This window comes from Triturus cristatus, chromosome 8 (assembly GCF_964204655.1).
Source record: "Triturus cristatus chromosome 8, aTriCri1.1, whole genome shotgun sequence".
NCBI classification, from domain to species: Eukaryota; Metazoa; Chordata; class Amphibia; order Caudata; family Salamandridae; genus Triturus; species Triturus cristatus.
The window spans coordinates 1,649,938,038-1,649,963,660 of record NC_140591.1 but is presented as its reverse complement, the minus strand read 5'-3'; the positions used below and the strand labels follow the sequence as shown (position 1 = coordinate 1,649,963,660).

The window sequence follows — 25,623 nt, the reverse complement described above, 5'->3', positions numbered from 1 at the left end:
TAAATTAAGACAAAGGTGAATGGTACCTGATGGAGAGTTGAACGAGCTACAAGGTAATCTACCTCAGGAATGGGTAAGGAGGGGAGAATCTGGAAGCAGAAGTCTGTCCGGGCTATTAAGTGTGGATATCCAATTTACGTTAAGGTGCTTTTTGTATGCTATAGCAATCCCGCCACCTATCTTTGCCTCTCTGTCCAGATGCAACAGAGTATACGTCTCTGGAATAGCCATTACTATCAGTGGATAGTTAGTGGGGTTTAACCATGTTTCCGTGAAAAACATATATCTGGGGTGTGCGATGCAATCATATCCCCGATTTCGAAAGGGTGCTTCACAAGTGATCTCACGTTGCATAGTATACACTTTAGCCCGCTAGCCTTTTGCTCCATAAGGTTGTTCCTAATCCCAGGGTCCCCTATTATCTGGGGGCCATGAAATTGACAGTGCCCACAGGCCACAGGGCCCTCTAAAATGCCCGGGAGTTTCTGCTGGCAACAGAGGTAGTACTGGTGCTTAACTAACTCCCTTCCCCTAAGTTTCCATAGGAGATCACCTGAATAGGAGATATGAGAGGGAGGGGGACAATTTACCTCAATTCGGGCAGGGTGGGTGGCCTCTGGGCTCGGCCGGGCACGGACGGGCGCAGACGGGCTTGCCATAGGCGCGCCCGCTGCGCCTACGCACTGACGTGTTCATTTATGCGGGAGTATTCCCCTCCACTAGCCCACCACCCTTCTTTTACCCACAAGATGGCCGCTCCTTCCCCCGGCTGCCTCCGATGTACACCGGCACCTTCACCGCACCGCGCCTCACTTGGCTGGATACGGTGAGTAAGAGGGAGATATGCAAACAGCCTAATCAAGTATGGCAGAATATTTTAAAACAATTTGATTTCATAAGAGGAAGTACAGCAGTGCGAAAATTATTAGGTAGTGCAACGAGTTAAAACACACTTCTCCCGGCTTCCACCTCAGGAGAATCTAGCTATGGAGCTGAGGCCTGTATGCAAAGGCAGGCCTCGGTGGCCTGGCCGCGATAGTGGCCCAGAATCAGGCAGGAGGCAATTGGCTACTGTTCCTGTGAAAAAAGGTCCATAAGAGGCCAGAAGTAGAATCAGGGCTGACTGGGATACCCTGTGAGATGTGGTCCAAGCGCATAGATGCAGGAGCGCAGTGGTGCCATCCATTGCAGAGATGCATTGTGTGTGCACCTTGGGACACGCTCTCTTTGTTTCCCCTGGGGCTCTGTTGATCTGGCTCATCTGATCCATCTGGGATTAAATATATTGATCGAGCCACAACTTGGGCCCTGTGACTGAGTCCCCTAACTAACTGGACATTACTCTTAAGGAATTAAGTGTTGTATTTTTCTGCAGTAGGCATATGACTTTCTCCACAGCATGTCAGCACTACAGTTCCACTGTTTGATGCAGTTATGAATGTCACCAGGTGGGAGGACATTATTTCATCCTAATTCCACTTCCACACGCAGTAGGTCCCTCAGGAGTGGTGTACATCAATTTGAATAGCAGTTGAGGCCCCGCAGGAGGTTCCACAATTCCCTTCAGAAGGCATTATACATTGGGTATTATTGGGCTCATTTACTCCTGATGTACATGCACCCAGAGCTCTACTGAACTAACCCTCTAGGCCTGAAAACAAAGTCTTCTGCTGGTGGCATCAAGGAGGGATGAACAGCCATACTCTGGGCCTCTGTGCAGCTTAGTTGTCAGGCTTTGGGGCCAATATTGTCATTGATAGGAGTACCTGCTATAAATGTATGTGAACTCCATCCATAGGGGGCAAACTGGCCTACCCTGGGCAGATCTGCATTGACGGATCCTCCCCCCGTACTCGGTCGTGGCGAAAGAAGACAAGCAACAAAGTAAGATGGCGACAACCCATGAGACATCAGAGGGAGGTACATGCGGGGAGGCGCTGAGCTCTGGAGGAGACACACAGATCATACCATTGCATCTCAAGGGCAGTCTTCGATCCATTAATAAGCTTCTCTCCATGATCTCTTGCCTGGATCATCTGACCAGGAAGATTGACTGACAAAATGTTCACCTGAATGAGGTGAACAGTGAATTCCTGGTCCAGAAGATGATTCCACGGCAATGACAGCTCAATTGTCCAAAGGGAAGAAGCAGCTCAGTGCTATAGATGTCAAGAACGAATGCCCTGGATCATGCTGGCATCCGGCACAACTATGTCAGGATTATTGGTGTATCTCATTCTACGAGAATGGGAAACTAGGGCTGTTTTGTGGAAACCCTTTTAACAGAATGATGTGGTAGATCTGTTTTTTCGGAAACCTTCCTCATGGAGCAAGCTGAGTGCACCCTAGGCCTCAGACCCAGGCGTATCATCTAGATCTGTTATCACCAGGCTTCTCAGTTACAGAGACTGGGACCCCATACTTCGACTGTCAAGGGGGGGTATCTCTGTGATACCAGGGCTCGGCTATGCCCCTTTAACCACAAATTACATCTGCTGTGAAGGAGGACAGATGCAAATCTGTTAAGATAAGGAACACTCTTCAACCCAAAATATCAAGTGTGCTACATTATACCTGTCTAGACTGAAGGGTCGAACTAGAATGCAAAACCTGCATCTTTTCAGCTAAACCAAGGCAACTAAAGCATATAAGAGAAATTTTACTACGGGTAAATCATCTTCCTACCCGGAACTCTCTTCCCCTATGGAGGGACAACATTCCCTGACAGCAAATACGAGTGATGCTGAATAAACCAGCTGTAAGTTGTCCAATGAAATAGAAGCATTCATGATTAAAGGCGATGCTGTTTCTGAGGGGTCCAGAGTGGGGTCCAGCTGCCGAGCGGCACCAGATTGACTGTAGAAAGTTTCTCTGACAGCTCAGACAGTTATGCGAGTAAACTCATATGGGTCCTAATTTAGAACTCCCATAATTCATAAAAGTGTTGTATTTAATTAATTAAAATGTATTTAGTTGTAGTTTCATAAACATTCTTCTTACATTAATTTTAAATTCAAGCAAGGGTGTTCATGTTTTATAGTTAAAAAAGAAATATGGACTTATTATACATAGTTTAATATTACTCTATATTTATTTATATTTTTAACCATTTTCAATAATGCAATTTAATTTAACATTATTCACTATGTTTTTTTTTTATCATTCCCTACCTCCATTATTTTCTATAGGAACGTGTTGCAGTACCAGTGGTTGGCCATGTATGTTGATGAACTTACTACTGTTTTTTAGTATCAACTTATACTCTGATTTTGTGAATAAGCAAAACGCAGTAAACTTAATCAAAGCTGTAAATTACTCGGGACGTGGCCAAGCAAGTGACCAAGATGGGCGTTTGACTCCGAAGCTCTGGAGACGTCACTCATAAAATCCTCCTGTTGCCTCTTCACGGCGACAAAAATGACCGCTCGCATAGGAGCCGACGACGTGGATGTGCGGTCGCGGGATGAGCCGCTCGCTGGCTTGAGTGGTGCCTGCTGTGCTGGGAAGGATTCAACGTGATCCAGAGCCTGACGCGGCCCCCGAAGGCCCCGAGAAGACAGGGTTCTCGGGTGAACCTGAGGGCGGGGCCCGGAGAGTGCGAAGCAGGCCGATGGCCAACTCCTGCACCGTAATGAAGAGCGGACCTGTCCAGACAAGGAGGGGGCCGTGCTGAGACTACCTACAGTGGTCACCGGTGGGTCAAAGTGAGTACTACGGCAGATGACTCGTGGGGTGGGGCATGCCCTGTGATCCCTCAAGCAGAGCTGGGCCGCATCTCCCTCTCCCGCAGCATCTGATTTTTCCAACACGCGGGGGGAAGATATCGCAACCGCTTGCAAGAGGACCATCTACTGCTGCACTGCTAATCAAATATACCTGCGGCGAGTGCCCCACATATTGAGTGATCGGGTGGCGGTGGGTGCCTCGAGGCCTACCTGCGCTGTGACCCATGCGCTGAGGTGAATCGGCACAGGGCACTGGAGCACCCCACCCATTGTGGCTCATCTTGGGGTTTTGTCGTGCCTGCTCGTACGTGGCTGAATACAATGAGACATACTGACTCCAAACAATGCCAATTAAACTTCAAGGCCAGAAACACTCCTAGGCGCGAAGAGACCGAACGCACTACTGAGACAGAGCCACACCAGATAGAAGGCACAGCCGTAATCATGGCCGAATTAAGGGCCGGTTTTTAGGGCATTGATGTCCACCTGGTCACCCTTACAACCCAATTCGATTACATTCATAGGAGCCTGGAGTCACAAAATACCCGAATCGGAGGAGCCAAGCAACAAATCTCCGCTTTGGAGAACGCCAACCTACTGTTCAGAAGTGGTTGGAGATGGCTGAGAGCCTGCTTAAAACACTTGCCACTAAAGCGGAAAACTTAGAAGTGCCCTCGTGATGAAAAAATATTCACATTGTGGGCATAGCCTAGTCCACGAATATGGGCCCCATAGCTACATTTGTAGAAATAGTCCTCATAGGTTTCTTTGGCAAAGAGGCCTTTTCTGATACCTTTGCTGTGGAACGAGCACATTGGACATTAGGGATCCGCCTGGCGCCAGGCACTCCTCCGAGGCTGATCATAGCCAGAATCCTTAATTATCAAGATGGGACGCTGTGCTGCAGCTGTCACTGGAACGTGGCTTGCTCAAACACCAATGGTCCAACATTGCAATCTTCCCGGACTTTACACCAATGGTGCAAAAAGCGTGTCGTAAGTATATGGACATCATAACGCACCCTACAAAAAGTGAATGTCAAGTACGCAATGTTATACCTGGCATCCAAATCGGTGGTAAAGCACACATCTTCGACAACCCTGATGACGCTGCGAAGTTCTGGAAGCAGCAACAGACCGCGAACAAATTTCACAAACCTGGTGGAGACCAAGACCCCAGCTCCTAACATCTAGTGACCACTCCATGGTTCTTTGTGCAATTGGGACGTTCCTCCTGCCCGGCATGACACAGAAGAGACCTGCGAACTGTATTTGCGACTGCGGAGCAACATTGTAAATGGTTTGTAAGTCATGCATATATCATGTGGAAATGCTCCACCTCGAAGGCTCATAGCTGTGTAACAGTTATACATAAAGCGGAAACAATCCAACAATTATGCCTATCTTATATAGAAGGCTCCCTTGGAGTGTTGCCTAACCCCCTTGGGTTGTTCTCTTGCTCCCTTCTTTCCCTCCCCACGCCCTCTCCCTTTTCTCTCCTTTCTGTCGAATTTCAATTGGGATTCACTGGGTGCTTCTTTTTGTGTATCCGATGTGGGTGGGGGGTTAGGGTGCGAATGTTCTTAATAGTTAATTGTTTTGTTTGCTTTTGGTACAGAGTAATGTTTCCTTACGTTGCTGATGGTGTGGCTCTTAAATATTTGCATGTTGCTGTGAACTGTGTTGCTCTGTATACATGACCCTCCCAGGTGAGTGCCTTAAATGTCTATACTGGAATGTGAGGGGGCTTTCTAACCCTCGGAAGGGACATCAGGTCTTAGCTTATCTGTCCACACACACTATCCAACTAGCCTTCCTTCAAGAGACACACTACGCCCCACTCCCGGTGCACGGATTTGCGTCGTCATGGGGCAGCTAATGTTTCTTTTCCAGCTATGGCTCATACTCACGCGGAGTGTAAATATTGGTTCATTTCAGGTCTCGGAAGTGGTGACTGATGACGATGGCAGGTATATCTTGGTGCTGGGTTCTCTAGGAGAAGAACCACTCCTCTTAATTAATGTACATGTGCCAAACATTGATACCACTGACTTCTTGGTGCACAGATTGAACGGCTTAACACAGACAACAAACTCATGGGGAAGGACTTCTATCTTACTTTAGACCCCACGACGGGCACAACAGTCCTGGGACGCATCATGAAACCACATGCATCACACGGCCTCACCACTCTCTTGAAGTCTACGCTGCTGGCGGACCCTTGGCGCACACAACACCCAACAGACCGGAACTATTCATTTTACTCGGCCCACATGGATTCTGTCTCAGATCAACCACTGGTACCTTACACCACGGCTTCTATTGGAATTCCAGATGATTGATTACCTTCCTCGCACATTGTCCGATCATGCTTCCGTTCTCCTCACGATTGAATTCCCCATGATCCCAAAACTGTGAACCTTGTAAAGGTTCCCTGCGGTGGCTCTGCTCGATTCAGCTTTTCACGCTAAGGTGGGTGACGCCATTAGGGAATACTTCCAGATAAATGAGGGAACAGTGACTTTACAGTCCACATTGTGGGACGCATTTAAGGCATATATACGGGGGGTCTGCATCTCTAAACACGCCGGTGTATTGGGCTATGTACGTAGTGATTTGGAAGTTGTGGAGGGGAAACTAAGAGATATCGACACAACTGCCCAGATGACCCCTTCCCCCAGACACTATATGACAGCGTGACTCTGCTGACTGAGTTCATTGACTTGGCCACCCAAGAAGTTAAATACTTAGGCAAATATGCGAGGGCCCGAGCATACAGGGAGGGTGAGAGGCCTGGCAGGACACTCGCACGGCTACTTCGGCCTCAATATCAATCAGCGTATATCACGCATCTAGATTTGGACACTAACACCACACTAACAAGGGAGACGGACATCACTGCTGCTTTTCTGTCTTACTACACTCATTTATATACAATGCTCAATCCTCCATTAGGACAGGCCCTGGCTGATTATTTGCAGGAGGTGGCCATGGCCTGAACAGAAGAAGGACAACACAATTTTTTGCCTCCCCAATAGAGGAGGACGAAATTAAACAGGCGATAAGGGATCTGGCCAGTAGTCGAGCTCCTGGCTCTGATGGCCTAACTGGGGACTTTTACAAAGCCATCAGCATGAACTAGCCCCCCCCCCTGTTGGAAGTATATGATGAGGCGTTACAGAAAGGAGCTCTCTCCCCTCCCATGCATGAAGCCATAGTCTCGCTCCTACTCAAGCCCAATAGGTCGCCACTCAACTGTACATCTTAGAGACCGTTGTCCTTACTTAATCATGATTATAAAATCCTTGCCACAATACTGGCTATCTGCCTATTGTTGCTAGTTGACACAATATTGTACCCCTTTCAAGCGGGTTTTGTTCCTGGTCAATCCACTGCAGTTAACCTGCGTGCTGTATTTTCTGTAATGTACCAAATAGAACCTACCCTGCAGGCGGCGACCGTCCTACTTGATGCAGAGGAGGCCTTCAATTCTCTGGAGTTTCCCTTCCTGTATGCTGTGATGCAGAAACTAGGAATTCCGATTGCGTTTCTGAATTTGATACGTCTTCTATACGCCGGCCTCGTTGCCCGCCTGAGATTTGAATGGTGAAATAACAGCTCAGTTCTCCCTGATGCATGGCACCAGACAAGGGTGCCCCCTGTCACCTATTTATCGTAGCTATAGATCCCCTGGCGAGACACATACAGGAGAGACATCTCCATCAAAGGCTTACAATTTCAGACATGCCCCCTCACAGCCTCGTTCTATGCTGACGATGTCATGCTGTTTGTGCGAAAGCCAGCTATGAACCTGTCCAGATTACTGCGTGAAGTAGTCCGGTTTGGAGTGTACTCAGGACCAGTCATTAATTGGATCAAATCAGAAATTTTTATCTTGACTCCAGCCACTAATGAGGAGGATTTTGAATTCCCACTTAAATGGTGCAATGACCTCCCGAAATACTTCAGCATTTTTCTACATTGCAGCACACCAAAGGTGATCCACCCCAACTATGGCCTGGCAATAGATCGACGCACAACGCAGGTGGAGCGGTGGATCAGACCTCCCCTTTCAATGGCGCGTAGAATCGCCATACTGAAAATGGTGGTGCTTCTGTGTTTTTTATGCCTCTTTTTAAACATCCCCATCGCCCTCACAACAAAATGTTTTGATACACTCCAGACTTGCTCATTTGCCTTGTCTGGGCCGGCAGGCAGCCTCGTATAGGCTGGAACACCCTAATTATGCCTTATGAGCGGGGGGATTTGGAGTCCCTGATTTTTAGGTCTCTCCTAGCAGCGCGCATGCGCTGATAGGAAAAGACCTTTAGCCATCGCTTCAGCTTTGCTGCCAAAAACGTGCACGCATTCCATTGCTTTGAATTGGAACGCATGCACGTTTGACGATTTACTTTCGGGAGCGAGCTTTGAAACCATCTGTTAGCAATTAACAGATGGTTCCTGCTCGCTCACGTAAGGGAAAAAGGAGCAGACCCCCTCCTCTCTCACGTCCCCCTGCTGCCAGCTCGAGGCACGCGGAGCAGACTGAGATCTGCATAAGATTACACAGTTGCTTGTTGTTTGAAGTCAGCAAAAGCGAGGCTTCAAGGGAGGGCCATGTCATGTATTTGTGGCCGTTATCCGCCAGATCTTTGCACCCCAGAGTGCCCGGGCCCTGTTCAGGGTAAGACGTAAGTAACATTACATTGCACCAAAAACAGAGCCGTCAGGGCTAATGGGGCCGCAGGATTTATGGGGTCTTTAAAAACATCAGGCCTAGTTTCGTTTCGTATCCGAAGGCTTCTCGAAAGATGGGGGATGTTGAGGTGTAGGGAGAGCAGACCGAGATCTGCATAAGATCACACTGTTGCTTGTTATTATTTCATAGACTCCGAAAAGCACCTGCGAGCTGCAGTAATGGGACACTGTAGGAAATAAGGTAACAACAAACATGAGTAAATAACTGAATGTAGAAACAAAACTTAAAATGAAATAAAAAGTAAAAACATACAAATCATTGATAGGCAATTCAGTATGAAAACATGTTAGAAAAAGTCTGCAAATCCAGGTGGGTGAGCCACTGAAAGCTCGGGCGAGGATCACGCTTGAATCCCAGCTCAGATCGAGGTTGTGTTGGAATATAGATCTTTCTCTCTCTTTGGAACGTTCGAGTCTCGGCAACGACTCTCAGCATCCTGTGATCCTGAGCAAATCACTCAATCTTCCTGTGCCTACAAACAATGCATGTGATCTTGTGCAATGTAGCCGGTGCTCATGTAAAGCGCTGTAAAACCTCCAGGTCGAGTTTGTGCTATGTGAAAACTGAAGAAAAATACACAGCGGTAAAAACAGAGCATTGGTATAAAAAACAGAGGCACGCGTCCGTTTAGTGCCTGATCTGTACAAAGTGACACCAGAAGATCTGAATAAATCGCGGCTTCTCCACTTGCATTGGATGATCTTGGGCCAATATTTTATTTCACCCAAAACTCTTACTCTTATTTTCTTCTTATTCGCTTATGGAAGCACTTTCAAATATGGGTGTCAAAATATCAGTTGTATAACAACATATTATGTTTCATAGACTATAATGTAGTTTCATAACAATCTGGACCAATTACAGGGTTCACAGGACAACTGTCTTGCCTCTCACCGCTCTTCTAGCGCCTACCCTCCTTGTTAAGAGAGGTCCTACATTCCACCACCACGAGACCCTCAGTTGCGATGACCCCTCAGTCGCGATGACCCTCAGAGACGCATGAAGTGTCAGTAGACCAAGGTGCTCGTGCAGAGTTTGGTGGTGCGGGAGCACTGCCATGAATTAGCCGAGCCCAGAGCTTAATTTGAGCCGGTGGTTTCTGGTGCTCGGCCCCTGCAATTAATCGTCAACTCCAGCACTTATGGCTGTCTGCCACATGGTGGCAGTTTTTATCTAAATTAGAGATGAACACACCATTTGTTCATTAATTCAATGTACATTAAAATGACTAATACCTGCCCCCAAGCCACTCGTATAGCTGTGGGTGGCATGGCATTGTCTGAATTGTCACACTTGTAAGGTGTGATGGTTCATAATTGTGTTGGTCCAGTCATCGGTGAAGCTTGCAGGGGCATTGGGATGTCCACGCTGCGGCGGCCTCCTGACGAGAGCACTGGCACTTATAATTTACAAATTAAGCACTGGCCATGCCCCAGCTCGTTTACATTCCGTGGACTGAGGCAATGGCCTGTTAAGCGCTTTGCGCACTCTATTAACTAAGACAGCTGGTGAGAAATGCAGTAACCCAAACAACCTTCACGAGCGCCATCCATGCTGCTCATAAATCTTCCTATCTAATCCTAACTATGTTAGCAGTGGCTTGTCTTATTCACTCAGAGGGCTAGCACGGGCACCGAATGCATTTGAAATGCAAAATATCTCGCATTTGAGAGAGTTTATGCTATTGCCATTGTAAATGACAATGCCTTTTATTTATCTATTTTCAAAACAACACATAAATAAAAGGCATTGTCATTTACAATGCCAATAGCTCAAACTCTGGCAAAAGTGAGACCTATTGCATTGCAAATGTTTGTTATTTATATTATCTCATCGCTCAAGTCCATTTGACATATTATTGGTATCACCCTGATGCCAGGCTACAGTATCTTAAACCGGAGCGATCCCAGATACACCCTAATCCTTAATCTGCTATGCTGCCACAGGGTCTGCTCCGCTGCCCCTCTGAGATTCAGATACTGCCCACTGCGTGCTGGGCATGGACAAAACTACGATGGTATTTACAAACCGAGTTCTTATACTCAGTGCACACAGCATTGGCAGACAACCCATGGATACTCCCCACTACAGAAACCCTTACTAAGTGCACATTGACTAGACATGAGTTACTGGAAGTTGGGGATTTATTTAAAGACTCACGACCGTGCACTACAGAGGAACTCCTTTCCCACAGGGATACCCCCTACATGGACAAATTCCTCTTTCATACGGTCCGTGGATCCCTGATTGGGGCAATTCCTGACGATGCGAGGGAGCCGGCTGATTGTCCCCCTCTCACACTAGTTATAGCTTCACCAGACAGAGCCCATTTGGTTTCACGTCTATATCACCTGTCATTGACTCTCCACCCTGAAGTTGGTGCCAAAGTGCATGCAGCCTGGGAACTGGTTCTAGGTCTACCAAGTACTGATAAAATATGGCAATATTGTTGCGCACAGAAACGTTATATATCGAATAACCATCGCTACAAACTCCTACACTTTAAATACATACATTGCGCATTTATAACCCCACAATTGTTGGCCAAGATGGATCCCAGCGCCTCGCGGGCGTGTGCTAGGTACGCTGCTGCTAATGCCGATTACTCACATCTTCCATGGTACTGCGGGCCCATTCCGGCGTACTGGGGAAGGTCTTCCGGCACCTATCTCTCATGGTCGAACAAATCCTACACCCTGTACTATTGACAGCATTGCTGGGGTATGTCCAGCCTTTGAAGAAAAGTATGAGACAATTTACAGCAATCGCTCTGTTAAACGCGAAGCATCAGGTCTCCCTACACAGAGCACAAACACCAACGCTGAAGGCCTGGCTCCGAGGCCTGGTTCACTGCGACACAATGAGAGACATATACACTACATTACAGCCACCAACCTCACGCCCACGAGACATTTGGCAGCCACTGAAGAGCTACGTACAGGCATATTCCCTGGATGGTGACTGCAACTTCCACGTAGTTCGACCTGAACTGTATATTGCACTGGGAGTCTGGGATGAGGTGTGGATTGCCATTCAGTGTTTGTGATTGTTAGAATAAATGCAAGCTCCGAACCACAGCAAGAATTGTAAGATTGACTGTAATTGATTAGGTCCACTTTAAGCACAATTGTGATCAATTTTGGAGGAAGTACTCTGTTTAATTTTATGTTATGCTCCTTGTTATCACTGACCTACTTTGAACGATTTGAAATGCTGTATCTTACCAGACACTTATGTGTGTGATTGTACATTGCAAATCTCAAAGAAAAAAGAAAAAGGTATAAATTATTCAAAGGTGTAAATTACTCAAAGGTGTAAATTACCTCTTTGAATCAGGCCTACAGGTTTGCTTATTTGGCTATATTGGCACATTTTGCACATACTGCTGGGGTTAACAGAGTGGGTGGGTGTGGTGGATTAAGATTTTCAAGTTTATTGATTTTACCATGAAGACCGCTAGCGAATCATCCTTGAACTGAAGGGACATTTTCTGATGTACATGCCCGACACGGCTAAAAGGCAACACTCTGCTAATAATACTACAGCAGTCTCAGCCGCTTTATTATTCCCTTTATTATATACGTCTGACCATTTAACTACATCTTGAAAAAGCCCCAGGCTTGCATGCCAGGAGGGGGTGAAACACGTGTTGACAGTATTGTGTAAATGTTTTGGTTCCAGTGATTCTTATTTCCTAAGAATCACCCTTGATCTGTTGAATTTTGGCAAAATAAACACAGGATCAATACAATGAATGGAGTTTTCCAACATATTATAAATATTTTTACTTGTCCTGACTCTCTTACATGATTTGAATAGTTTCCATATGCAGAGCAATACCTCACAATTACTGTGTAACATGATAGTCCAAAAGTATGATATGAATAGAGCTAATACCAAACATGACAGCCCCAAAGAAATATTTGTTAACCCCTTGCATGCCCGCCCCTTTCCCCGCCCAGTGCCGCGCCTTTCATTAGCGGGCGGAGTTCATGACGAGCTGGACTCGTCATGGGCACAGCGCCACCGCAGCCCATGACGAGTCCAGCTCGTCATGGGCACTGAAGGGGTTAAAATGTCTCTCCAGGAATGTTAGGGATACAAACAATCATCAAACGGTGAAAAAGGTGTTCCTTTCTTGGACAGGGATGATACAGACTTTATAATGCTTTAGGAAACACACCTGTCCCCATGACAACTGGCTACCCCGGTCAAACAATGGGGGACACATATATACTTTTCCTCATATGGCTTCTATTTTTGTGGAGTCTGCATTTCTGTCTGTAATCATGGAGATCAACTAATTCAGAAATTTTAAAAACCCAAAGGCAGGTAAATATTGCAAACAGTTTTGCTTGATAATTGGAAACCTGCGTTGGTCGACGCATATGCTCCAAATATAGACTGAACTGAGACAAGTGGATACTGAGATGTAGATATGGGATTGGGGGTGGGGGGAAAACCCCAAACTAGTGCTAAATTCCAATCAGGATTTTTGAGGAAGCAGAAGTCCTTGACATACTCAGTCGGAGTTGGCACTGGGCGATATTCTGGACAAGTTCAATTTGCTTGATATGTGGAGGCAATGAAACTCCAATGCATGGGGATACACTTTCTATTCCTCTCCAAGTGGTTCTCTGGAATGTATAGATCACTAGCTGGTTTCACTTTACGAATCCTCGTGGGCACTGCGGGGCTCTCATCTACTACGTATCCTGTCTGAACACTCTCCGGTAATGCTGACGCTGGCTTTGCTGCCTTCCAGAATGGCCAAGGCAAGATGGAGATTCCCCACAACATTTTTACAGGAGTCAGTATTTCAAGACAAAATACACACAGGAATCAAGGAATACTTTCAATTAAATAAAGGTTCAGTGTCTAGTTATGCAACACTATGGGAGGCTTTGAAGGCCAACATCAGGGGGACAGTAATATCTAAACATGCCGACATACTGAAAGATATTCAAAAACATCTCTGCTACCTAGAGGGAGTAAGAAAATGTTGGAAAATGCAGTCACTACGGTATCTCATACAGAATACCTCTCTAAAATGCATACATTATTGCAGCAGTTTCAGGAGTTGGCTGACCAGGAGGTGAGTTGTCTGGGTAGGATCATACAGGCCAGGCAGTATGAAGAGGGAGAGCAGCTGGGTAGGAAATTATAACGGTTGCTGCGAAGAGACAGGCACTGTACTTCCATCCCACAGCTGGAGGGACATGGTGGGATTACCCTGACATTGAATGAAGATATGGTGGAGGAGTTTGTCGAATACTATGAACAATTACATATAGCACGAGTTGACACTATACCTGATCAAATTGAGAATTACTTTGATGTGATCACACAGGTCTGATTAGAAAGGATTCACAGTGACTACTTAAATGAATCACTATTGATTGACAAAATATCAGCAACCGTTGATATTGGCAGATTCAATGTGGAAGATACTCGGATATTTAAATCAATTGGGAGAAGATTGAGCCATTCCCGCTTACACTAAGCATCTTAAAAACAGATTTGTAGCTCCCAGTCAGATGGATAGATTATGCTGGTAAATATTTAGGAACAGTTAACCCAAGGAGATAGAAGCCTTCGTCAGATTGAATTATGAACCTGCAGAAGACGCATTAACTGGTCAAGTGAAAATTTGGATTAGAATTTCCCTATCTTTGGCAGGCCTCATGGCTCTTTTAAAAATTGTAACACTCCTGCAGTTTTTTATCTATTCAGCAATATTCCTGTTCCAGTACATATGGCATTCTTCTGTACTCTAGAAGCGTGCTAATTTCAGGTGGCCCGCATTCAGTGTGTGCCAGTGTTTCAAAATGCTTTTTCTCACTGTATTGGAGATGGGTGAGAATGTAGTGACGCATACTATTTTATCACCATCTTTACTTACTTTGGGACTGAGTGGCGTCTCCCTAGGGCAGTACCATGCTCTTTTCAATGCTGTTTTCACCAGTTTGCGTGGGTACCCTCTGCTGGGCAGTTTTTTGGACAGGAGGTTTGCCTCTATAAAATAGTCCTCCTTGCGATAGCAATTGCGGCGTATGCGGAGGAATTGTGAATATGGGAGGGAAACAACGTAAAGCTCTCGGATGGTGACTACTGTATGCTAGTAAGGTACGCTTTTCAGTGGGTTTGCGGTAGAGTGTTGTGTAAAGTGTACCGTTATTGGCTATGATAGTTAAGTCAAGGAAAGCCACCTCCTGTTTATTGCTGTTGATGGTAAAGCTAAGGCCATTGCTATGTGTGTTAAGCCAATTCTGAAAGTCTACGAGGTTTTCCTCAGTCCCATTCCAGATAAGGAAAATATCGTCTATGTACCGTTTCCATTCAAGAATATTAATTTTGAATGGGTTGTAGGGGGATAGTATTTTCTGCGTCTCTAGCCAGTCCAGGTAAAGTATAGCAAAATTAGGGGCAAAGACTTTCCTGTGTGTAATTGTCAGTGTTTTGGAGAACGATCCCTCCGCCCTTATCCGCTAGTTTGATAATCAAACTCTCAATTTGCTTAAGTCCGTGTAAAGCATTTTTCTCAGAGAGGGTGAGGTTGTAAGCAATGTATCTGCATGTGTGTTCATGTTCTGTAATTTCTTTTAGTACCAATTTTTCGAAGGTGAGGATCTCAGCTGGTATGCTGTGATGTGGAGGGGAGAAGGTAGATGGGGGACGGAATGCAGTGAATGCTGTCGAGGGTGTATATGGTTTATCGAGAAAAAAATGCTTGGAGGCGTATTTTTCTAAAGAACCGTAGTAATTCGATCTGGAGTTGAAGATAGTCAGGTTTAATGGTTGGGACGAAGGACAATCCCTATACTGAATAGTGCAATTTCTTTCTCGGATAGTCAGTGAGTAGAGAGGTTGAAAATCGGGATGGATTCGGGGTCGGGCATAATGCCATTACCGGCAGTGGTTGTAGGGTCAGTGTGCGGTCTGTGGTGTCTTTCCATTGGTAGTATCTCTGACGTGTTTGTCTGTCCCCAGGCGCGCTGTTCCACAGGGGTGGCCGGGGCATGCCGCGGTTGGCTTGACGTCCCTGTTCCTGTCCTAAAAAATGAGGGTTGTTGCCTCTGTTTCTAGATGTACTAGGGCGCTCAGCAGAGTCAGAATTGTCAGAGGATTCCGCCGAGGTATCAGAGAATCCAACTATATTCTGTTGTTTGTTAAATCTACCCCAGGGTCGTTGTGTTCTGGGGCCCAAGTATGATCTATTTGTGTTGAAATCCTCTAATTGGTAGGGGTATGTCCTCCCTGTCTTGTAGTTTTTGACGTCACGTTTAACCTTAGTGATTTTCTTGTCCTCTTCAATTCTGTGGAACTCAGAGAGGGTTTTTTCGACTTTGTCTAAAAGGGTTTTTGCGTCTTTAATCCCGCTATTGTCTTTTATCTGCCTTTCAATGTCTTTTATCTCTATCTCTAGTTTTTTTGCTTCTTCGTTTGCTATATCTATGCCCAAGACTATCCAGTGTCTTGAGCAGGCTGTTCCAATGTGGCTAAAGCCAGTCAGATATTTCTTAATTTCAGTGAAAACCCCCGGTATATTACGAACTTGTAAGCCCACAGGGATAGTGTCCGTTTTTAAATACTCAGAGAGCATGCGGACAGTCAATTGTAGCCTGATGAATTTTTTTGTGGATTTTTCTAATTGGTCAAAAATCGAACTTTCAGTAGTGCTGATATTGTCAGCTGTGTCTGAGAAAAGAGAAGGGCCCTCTAATATCTTTTTAATATATTCATCTGAATATGAGGGAGCGTGTTGTGCCATGCCTTGCTTAGGCGTGAGTGGAACGGACAGGGGAGGGTGGGAGTTCAGGGAAAATTAAAGGATTGATGAAGGCAGGGAAGGAAGGAGAGTCCACTGATTGTTTAGTAGGAGGAAATGAACTTTCAATTCCTTGCATTCCAGCAATTGCGCTTAAGTACAAAGAGAAGCACAAGGAGACCCTAATAGTCAGACGGAACCAAGGGTAGACATATATTAGGAAAAACAGAGGTCCCATACATGTAGGATAGGTACAATATCACAATTTGTACAATCAAGAAATTGGAATTATACGTGTATTCAGAAAATAAAAAGAATTTATTTTCAATGAATTAGAAGCACAAATTATACAAAAAGGGTGAGTGAGCAGACCGTGACGAGGTAAAAGGAAATAAGCCGATTTCCTTACCACAGCAAGTGACTTAAAAAGTGACTTTTGAGTGTGTGTAAATGTAAATTAAAAAGTCACAATCAATTAGCTTCTCATACTCAACAATGCGATACAGATTATAGTATAGAGTTAGAGACCTGTGTCCACGACGTTTCGATTCCTATGAGATAGTGGGATCTCATCAGGACAAGGCGATGGAACGAGTGCCTGGGAAGTTTGCCTGGGTAGGTGTAAGTAGAAAGGATGGGGAAGGTAGGAAAAAAGGGGGAGAATAGGGTAAGGATTAGTGGGAAGCAAGGACAAGTGCATATATATAGGTCACAACACACTGATATTTAAGAAAGCAAAAATGTAAATTTAAAAATTAAGCAAGGCATACATTCAAACTATACTATAATCTGTATCGCATTGTTGAGTATGAGATGCTAATTGATTGTGACTTTTTTATTTACATTTTCACACACTCAAAAGTCACTTTTTAGGTCACTTGCCTGTGGTAAGGAAATCGGCTGTTTTCCTTTTACCTCGTCACGGTCTGCTCACTCACCCTTTTTGTATAATTTGTTCTTCTAATTCATTGAAAATAAATTGTTTCTATTTTCTGAATACACGCATAATTCCAATTTCTTGATTGTAAAAATTGTGATATTGTACCTATCCTACATGTATGGGACCTCTGTTTTTCCTAATATATGTCTACCCTTGGTTCCGTCTGACTATTAGGGTCTATTGGACCAGAGAGCATGTGCTGTCAATGCTTAATGTATTGTAAACCATTCGGACATATTTCCTTATGGTACATGCATGTATGATGCATGTGTGATATTAATTCTCTGCAATTTTGGAATGAATATAAAAAATTAAAAAATCTTGACAGGGGTGCTGATTAGGCCCAGGGATTGAGGGGGATCAGTACACCATGTCAGCCTCACAGGCCAGCATGACCCAAACACACTCGCCCAGGGGTAACCTAGTTCCGACAACAGGCCTGGGCCCTCTCGTGGGTAGCGCTAAGTCTTTGCCGCTCACTGGTATCTCCCACAATCCACAGTACATGAGCGTCAGCAGAATGGGTAATGGCACTTCATTGGATATCCTCCTTGAGACCGCGCCATGAGCGGCATCTGAAACCACCACAGGGATTACTATATCGCTTTCAGACAACCTTTCCATGGCGGTCCGTCATTATGGAAAGGCTGTCGGAAACTGACTTTGGGTGCCCCTAGCTGGGCCGAAGTCCCCCTTGGCCTCCACTATGATGCCTGATGGGCACCTGTGGTGCCCACACAAACATCCATACCCCGTGTGCCAGGCGCCAAATGGTGCCTGCCACACATTGCATGAATTTTTAAAAACATACCCTTTACTATTGTGGATTGTGCAGCGACCCTTTTCCGTCCAGCAGCAATAGTAAAGGGTGGGACCTCTGACTCCTTGTCAAGCAGTCCCATCCGGACTACGAGATCGGTTGGACGAATGGCAATGAGGGCCTTGTAGACTCAGTGGCTCTTTGCATGCCCTTTGCCCCCCTTGAGCCATCCAGTTCCTGGGTGATAAATGAAGAGCAACATCAAATTAGCAGGCGGGGTGAGCTCTGTTGATGCTTGTTATGGACTGTTTTTCCTTCCCAGCCTTGTGAAGTCAACTGTGGACCCTGGTCATCTCCAAAGAAGTTTTGGAAGGGGTGATCATGCATCCTCATGTTGCATCTTTGAGCTATGTTTGGTGGAACTGAGCGTTAGGGACTTTCATGCATGTCTTTTGTCAGAGGGTCTCTTTGACACTGTACATGCAATGTGCAGGAAATGACAGGCCAGATGAAAGGCCTTCTCCTGCCCCACACAGACGGTCTGGAGCTTCCTTGCTCCTAGATGTAGCTCACGCCCTCCTTTACTCCCAGAAGGAACTGAAGATTTTTCATATCTAGCAGCGCTTTAAGGCTAGGTCAATCTTCCAAGCTGTAGGGCCACCCCTGCAAATAACCTCACGAGATGTCCCCTTTCTCTTCACTGTTATTTGAAAGTGCCCTTTGTCTCTTTTCCTCTTCTGTCTTCCTACATATATATTTCTTCATATAAATCAATTCTGCAAACCTCTCTAGCGCTTTGCTGCTTTGTAGTTAGGTTTCTGCTCTGGATTCTCACTCTCCCCTTGCTACAGTTGCTGTTTTGCTTTTGCGTGTTTAAAAAAATATTATCTTTTGTCTCCCAGCTGCAGGAAGCCTTTGGTTGGGCTCCCTTCATCCAGCTCTTCTCCGACTACCAGAAAATGACTGGCATTAAAGATGAAAAACCCTATAAGATGAACCTGTGGGCAGAAAAGTTCTCCAATCAGGTTAAGAGGAATTTGGCACCATTTTTCAAGATGTGGGGCTGGCCGATCGAAGACAGCATCTCTAAAAAGCTGTCTTCACTGCCGGAGTGGAAGGAGAACCCAATGAAGAAGTTTGTTGGACATCAATAACCATGGAAACACACAATACCGCTCTACAGTGACTTCAAGATATCAACGTGGTTTAACAGCGACTTCTTGCCTACATCATTGTCAATGTGATTCCATATATTCCTACTGTGTGCATGTGCGGTGTGTCCACCTCATTCCAGGCTAGTCATGACCTTTTCACCTACAAAGTCATTGATTCCAGGTGTGTTTTTCTAGTTAGTTTAATGAACACAAAACATATCTATAATGCCCAGAATGATTTAAGAGATCACACAAAGGAAAGTACAGCCCTGGAAACAGTGTCTATTGTGACCTGGAGGGAGGTGGCCACTCTAAGCACATTTTAGTCCAATGTACAGGTACTGTGCACTAAGATCACAAGGCTACCATCCGAGAAGGAACCGTGTGCCTGATATGTGTGCAACGCTCTGTGAGAGGTGGAGCCTGAGACATCAATAATGACTGATACCACTGCTTCATATGCATGGAGGTAACCTGATGTACATTCAGAAAAACAATTCATACATAATTTTTACCCCATGTATAAGAAAACTCATACGTGATCTTACATTTTTCCTTTCATCCCCCTCTCGGCACGGAAACAAGGGGCCCTGACATTAGTTATGTCAACAATTGACTACTGCAATGCCCTCTATTTGGACATCGCCAATAGCGCCCAAGCCAAACGCCAGGTAGTAGAGATGCAGAATACAAGGGCCCGGCTCTCACGGACATTCCAAAATGGCAGTCGGTGGCTAAGGGACTACATGGCCTTCAAGGGCTCCCAATAGGAAAGCAAATTATGTTTAAACTTTTCGTAAGGCCCTTTGGCAGACCCACCTAGCGGCAATTAAGGCAATATTTTACAGTTATACCACTGGGAGAAATCTTCGCTCAGCCCACCCTAACTTGGCGACAGTGCCCAGAGTTCAGAAGGAGAAATGGGCAGGTTGAGCTTCCTCAGTCACGGCAGCAAGAGTGTGGAACTCGCTGCCAAGTCATCTGACCAGTATCAACTTAGACTCTCCCTTCAGAGAAGCCTTAAAGACCTGGCTTTTCACACTATAGGGTTTCCCTGCACTGCTGTTTGTTTTAATCCACTCTGGCTGAATCAGACCAGTGAGACTATAGAGCCCTGATGCCTTCATGCACCTGCTGTGCTTTATAAACACCCACAGATCAAATAAAATCACCACACATACACTACATCTCACACAGCTCGTAGGCACCACCCATACCCACAACAAACACTGCCATCTCAAAACACCAGATATAAAACCCACAAAACCACCTCTAAAACCTTACACGCAGACACACTGGCTGAATCAGACCAGTGAGACTATAGAGCCCTGATGCCTTCATGCACTTGCTGTGCTTTATAAAACACCCACAGATCAAATAAAATCACCACACATACACTACATCTCACACAGCTCGTAGGCGATACCCATACCCACAACAAACACTGCCATCTCAAAATACCAGATATAAAACCCACAAAACCACCTCTAAAACCTTACACGCAGACACACTGGCTGAATCAGACCAGTGAGACTATAGAGCCCTGATGCCTTCATGCACTTGCTGTGCTTTATAAAACACCCACAGATCAAATAAAATCACCACACATACACTACATCTCACACAGCTCGTAGGCACCACCCATACCCACAACAAACACTGCCATCTCAAAACACCAGATATAAAACCCACAAAACCACCTCTAAAACCTTACACGCAGACACACTGGCTTGTCTCAATAAGTAACGCTTGGAATCTGCCCATATTTTCTGCACCATCTAAAACTAAAGTGATAATAAACTTAGTAGGAGCAAATAGAACTTAGTGCACGCCAGGAAATGAACACAAACCCCATACTTAAACTCTGCAACCTCTACGGTGGTACTTTGCTGAATTCTCCCAATTTTAAAACAAAATCATGCACATGGTGACATTAGGAACAACTTTCAAATCACACAAACTCAAGATGCAAACAATATGTATTTTCAAGGAGAGACCTGTTGCCTCATCACAGTCTAGAACATATTCTAAAACACAAATATATGTAAAGTTTGCAAGAATGGTGCTCTAAAGCATTTCTAAGGAGCTACAACAAGAGTCCTCATGAGCATGTAAATATGTTTGTATTTACAGCCCTCATATCAACGCAGAGGCTTTACAGCCCTCATATCAACGCAGAGGCTCGGTGTAATCCCCTGAGTTTCCTTCTTCCAAATTATTATTATAGAGGTCCCAGTAATTTCTAAGGGAGGTACATGACAGAGACGTATAAGGTTTTGTGGAATAACATGCAGGAATTATTCTTACTGTGCTAACTGCCACAGTTTTCCTTTACTGGTATAACACCTGAATCTTTGCCTGCTTCCAGCAGGTGAAACTACCAGTTGTGATACCACTCAGGGGCAGTGTGTCTGCTGAATATATAATTCTAATGGAGTTTATGATGGACTTTACCGTCCCAAATGGAATTGATGGGCCACTTGAAAGAGGGCCATAATCTCAAACTAACATCTGTTATTTTAGTCCTTGGAGACACTCTGAGTGTCATGAGTTCAGGCAGCAAGGCAGACCTCAAGCAGTTGGGTAATCCCAGGGCAGCAGGGTAATATGCAGGCAGCAGGGCAGTCCTGAAGCAGCTTGGCAGTTCTTCTTCTGTAGAGTCCACAGGTCCAAGAGTGTTCAGTGTTCAATATTTATACCTGGTACCAGTTCAGAAGTGGGATAAACTTCTAGACTTCTGTCCACATCTGCTTCTGGAATGTCCTTCCTCCGTGTCCTGGCGCCAGTTTCTTTGTGTGTGGGCTGAGGCAGCTCCTTTGAAGTGTAAGTGTAGTAGGTGACAGCTCCACCCTCACACATCCTGTCAGGATGGCCCATCCTGCCAACACCCAGCCCCCTTTGTGATACTGTCTATGTGGAAAACATAAAGGCCATTTGCTAACTGCACCTAGGGCCACGTGTACAAAACTTCAGAACTGTGATTTCCTAATGGCGATTCTTAGTCTATTGCAATTAGGAAATCACAATTTGTATTGTAAGAAAGCTTAAAAATGTTCAATTGCAATTTCAAATGGGTCGCAAATCGACCTACCTCTTGAATCTTAATGACTTAGGTCACAATGCAATTTGTGGCCCATTAGGAATTGCAGTATCACAGCGATGGTGGCCTGCTGGGGTCAGCAGACCACCATGTCTGTGATTGCTTTTAAATAAAGCAATCTTTTTTTGTAAGTGCAGTCTTTTTTCCTTTAAAGACTAGTAAAATGCTTCCCTTTCCCATGGTGAGGGGAGAATTTAGCAGTATTCGCTGCATTTTACAGGCAGGGTGAAAACTGACCTCTAAGTGACATCTAAATTAGGTGGGCGGAAATAGGGGGGTGCCATTAACGCTCTTACTCCGCAGGGCCATCAGAGGGGATTAATCACAGTGGGGATGGAATAGCCTGCGCCTTGATGAAACCCAAGGTTCCCCCACATATATATTTAGCAGGTGGACCACAGTCTTTACGGTACATATATTCAGTCGCGACGGAGTATACATATCACCAAGATATAAATCGGGCCTTGGTCTTATAACTTTCTGTAGCTTTTTCCATATTTCTACATATTTCCCTCTTCAGTGGTGTTGGTGCTTGTTATGGTTCATTGTAAGCTCCCCTATGGCCCATCCTCTTTCTTGATCCTTCTACTCTTAGCATTCACTATGAATTGGTCATTTCATGTGTCAGATTGCCAAAGTGACCCGTCATTAGAAATTCTCTCAATCAGTTTACAAATTCAGCAAGAGATTCTCCTTTAAGTAACACTCAGGAACGTTAATTAAGTCATACATATGAAATTGACCCATTTACCTTATTTAGGCCTGCCAGGTAGTCACATAGGGATTCCTGGCATGTTTAAGTGCATTTACTATGCACATTTCTATGGAAGTGTGAAGATCTCCACAGTATTAAAGTCCAATCAAAGGTGAAAAGTGGGCATTTTCTTTAAAAAAATAGAACATGCCAAATAGAATGATTATCTTTGGAAATAGCGCACTCTAAAGGCACAATAATTAGTCACAATACATGATATGCTTCATTTCATTATGCTGAATTATATGTCTGTGTGCATGTCGCAGTTGACAAGCACTTATATAAATATGTTCTATTTCAACAAATAGCATACACCGCAGAAGTTTTTGTCTTTCAAAGAGGGAAGAGCTGTCATTTGAAAAAGAAATGTTAAATAGATATGTGCATCTCACAGTTAACCTGCAACAGAGTTGTAAAAGTGATTTATTAGTTGATATTTGCTCTTTGAAATTAAGGAGGCACAGAAGAAAAAATAATGCATGGCAAATCATTTCATAATAGAGTTTGCAAATTACATAATGGTAATGAGGCGTGGCTTGCAAAGCCTGCAATTCCATGATCATACATGCTTGAATATCACAATCTGGAGTCCTACTATAAAGGTCAGCTTCGAAGCACATACTGACCCCTTTTTCTCCAAGTCCCTACCCTCCTGTTCACCCTGTGCAGAGCCTGGCACCTTTTATCCGCATCCCCAGTCTCCTGCTTTCCTGAGCCCTGCTTAGACCTTTTTCTCCCCATCCTTAGTCTCCTGCTTCCCCGAGCCCTGCTTAGACCTTCTTCTCCCCATCCCAAGTCTCCTGTTTCCCCGAGCCCTGCATAGACATTCTTCCCCCATCCCTAGTCCCCTGCTTCCCTGAGCCCTGTGTAGACATTCTTCTCCCCATCCCTAGTCTCCTGCTTCCCTTAGCCTTGCTTAGACCTTCTTCTCCCCATCCCAAGTCTGACTGCTTCCCGAGCCCTGCGTAGACATTCTTCTCCCCATCTCTAGTCTCCTGCTTCCCTTAGCCCTGCTTAGACATTCTTCTCACCATCCCTAGTCTCTTGCTTCCCTGAGCCCTGCTTAGACATTCTTCTCCCCATCCCTAGTCTCCTGCTTCCCCTAGCCCTGCTTAGACCTTCTTCTCCCCATCCCTAGTCCCCTGCTTCCCAAGCCCTGCTTAGACATTCTTCTCCCCATCCCTAGTCTCCTGCTTCCCTGAGCCCTGCTTAGACATTCTTCACCCAACCCTAGTATCCTGCTTCCCTTAGCCCTCCTTAAACTTTTAAACTTTCTTCTCCCCATCCTTAGTCCCCTGCTTCCCGAGTCCTGCTTAGACATTCTTCTCCCCATCCCTAATCTCCTGTTTCCCTGAGCCCTGAATGGACATTCCTCTCCCCATCCCCAGCCTCCTGATTCCCCAAGTCCTGCTTAGACCTTCTTCCCCCATCCCTAGCCGCCTGCTCTTTTTTCATGCACATCCCTACACCCCTTTCTCCCTCTCTCTACCCTTCTTTTCTTCCCTATGTGCACAGACTGACACCCATTGCTTTGTCTCTACCCTCATGCTCTGCCCGGATGGCCCACGATTCATACTTTGTTCTTGTCAATAATTTTCTTCTCTTTCCTATGCACAGCCTTTCATCCTTTTCTCCCATCCCTAGCCTCCTGCACTCCCCTATGCTCCGCCCCTCACTGTTTTCTCCCCACCTCTTCCCTCCTGCTCTATACCATACATTTACTGGCATCCATTTCTCACCATCCCTAATGTTTTCACCCATGCACAGTATTACCCCATTTTCTGCTTATCTGTAGCCTCCTGCGCTCCCCATGGCTAGTTCATCACCCCTTTCTTGCAGCTCCCAGCCCCTGCTCTCCACAATGCTCTGCATGTCCTCCTTTTCTCCCCAGACCTAACCACCTGCATGGGCCTCCGTGGGGGGTTAGAAGGGGGCATTTGCCCCCCCCCTGGACTTTTCAGTTGCCCTTTAATGACTATGCTACTGCCCTTTAACATTGTCAAAAAGGGTCATGGAATGGATTACATTAAAACTATGTCCCCCTCCTTAAAATAAATCTGCGGACGCCCATGCCCACCGGCTCTCTCCCATGCACCTCTCCTACCTGCCCTGCATTCTTCCTTTCTTCACCAGGCTCCTGCCTCCTCAAAACTAGCTTTCCGCTCTCTGTTCTGCATTTTTCCTTTTATTTCTCTTAGATGTCGCCATAGATCATGCAATTGCTTTTTTTGTCATATATTTTGATAGTAGGCTTCAAATTCATATATTCACATGACTGGCTGATGCTTAGGTTAGGATAGGGCATCATAACATGAGGGTTTAATATGATCATATAGGTGAATGCTGATGGTATGTCTCCTATCTGACATCATGTGTCACAAGGTTTACTATTCTCAAAAAATGTTTGGATGGCAGAAAGGAGATGCACAGAGGCCTCTCGATGAGAGATCAGGATTTTGATTCCATGATCAGCAAAGAGCAGCGCAGTTCTTCATGTACCAGCGTCAAGGCCAGGGCTGTACAGAAACCAAGGTACAAAGACATAGTTTATGCCCCCTTCAGAGATAGGCATGCCATGGAGAAGAATAAATGAAGTTCAGCTAATCGTGTTTGACGACTATACTCAAACACTGAATTCTCATCGAAGGGCAAACCTTTGATGCT

At 45.3% G+C, this 25,623-nt stretch overlaps 1 protein-coding gene across 1 annotated transcript in view; it reads left to right on the top strand.

The window, feature by feature from the left end:
* Positions 1-24,187, top strand: part of LOC146808488 (TRPM8 channel-associated factor homolog) — a 259,198-nt gene extending 235,011 nt beyond the window's left edge. Inside the window, exon 8 of the mRNA XM_085623578.1 lies at positions 18,854-24,187. Coding sequence (XP_085479704.1) covers positions 18,854-19,105 — 252 coding nt within the window. The 3' untranslated portion in view covers positions 19,106-24,187. The remainder of the gene's footprint in view (positions 1-18,853) is intronic.
* The last annotated feature ends 1,436 nt before the right edge of the window (positions 24,188-25,623 follow it).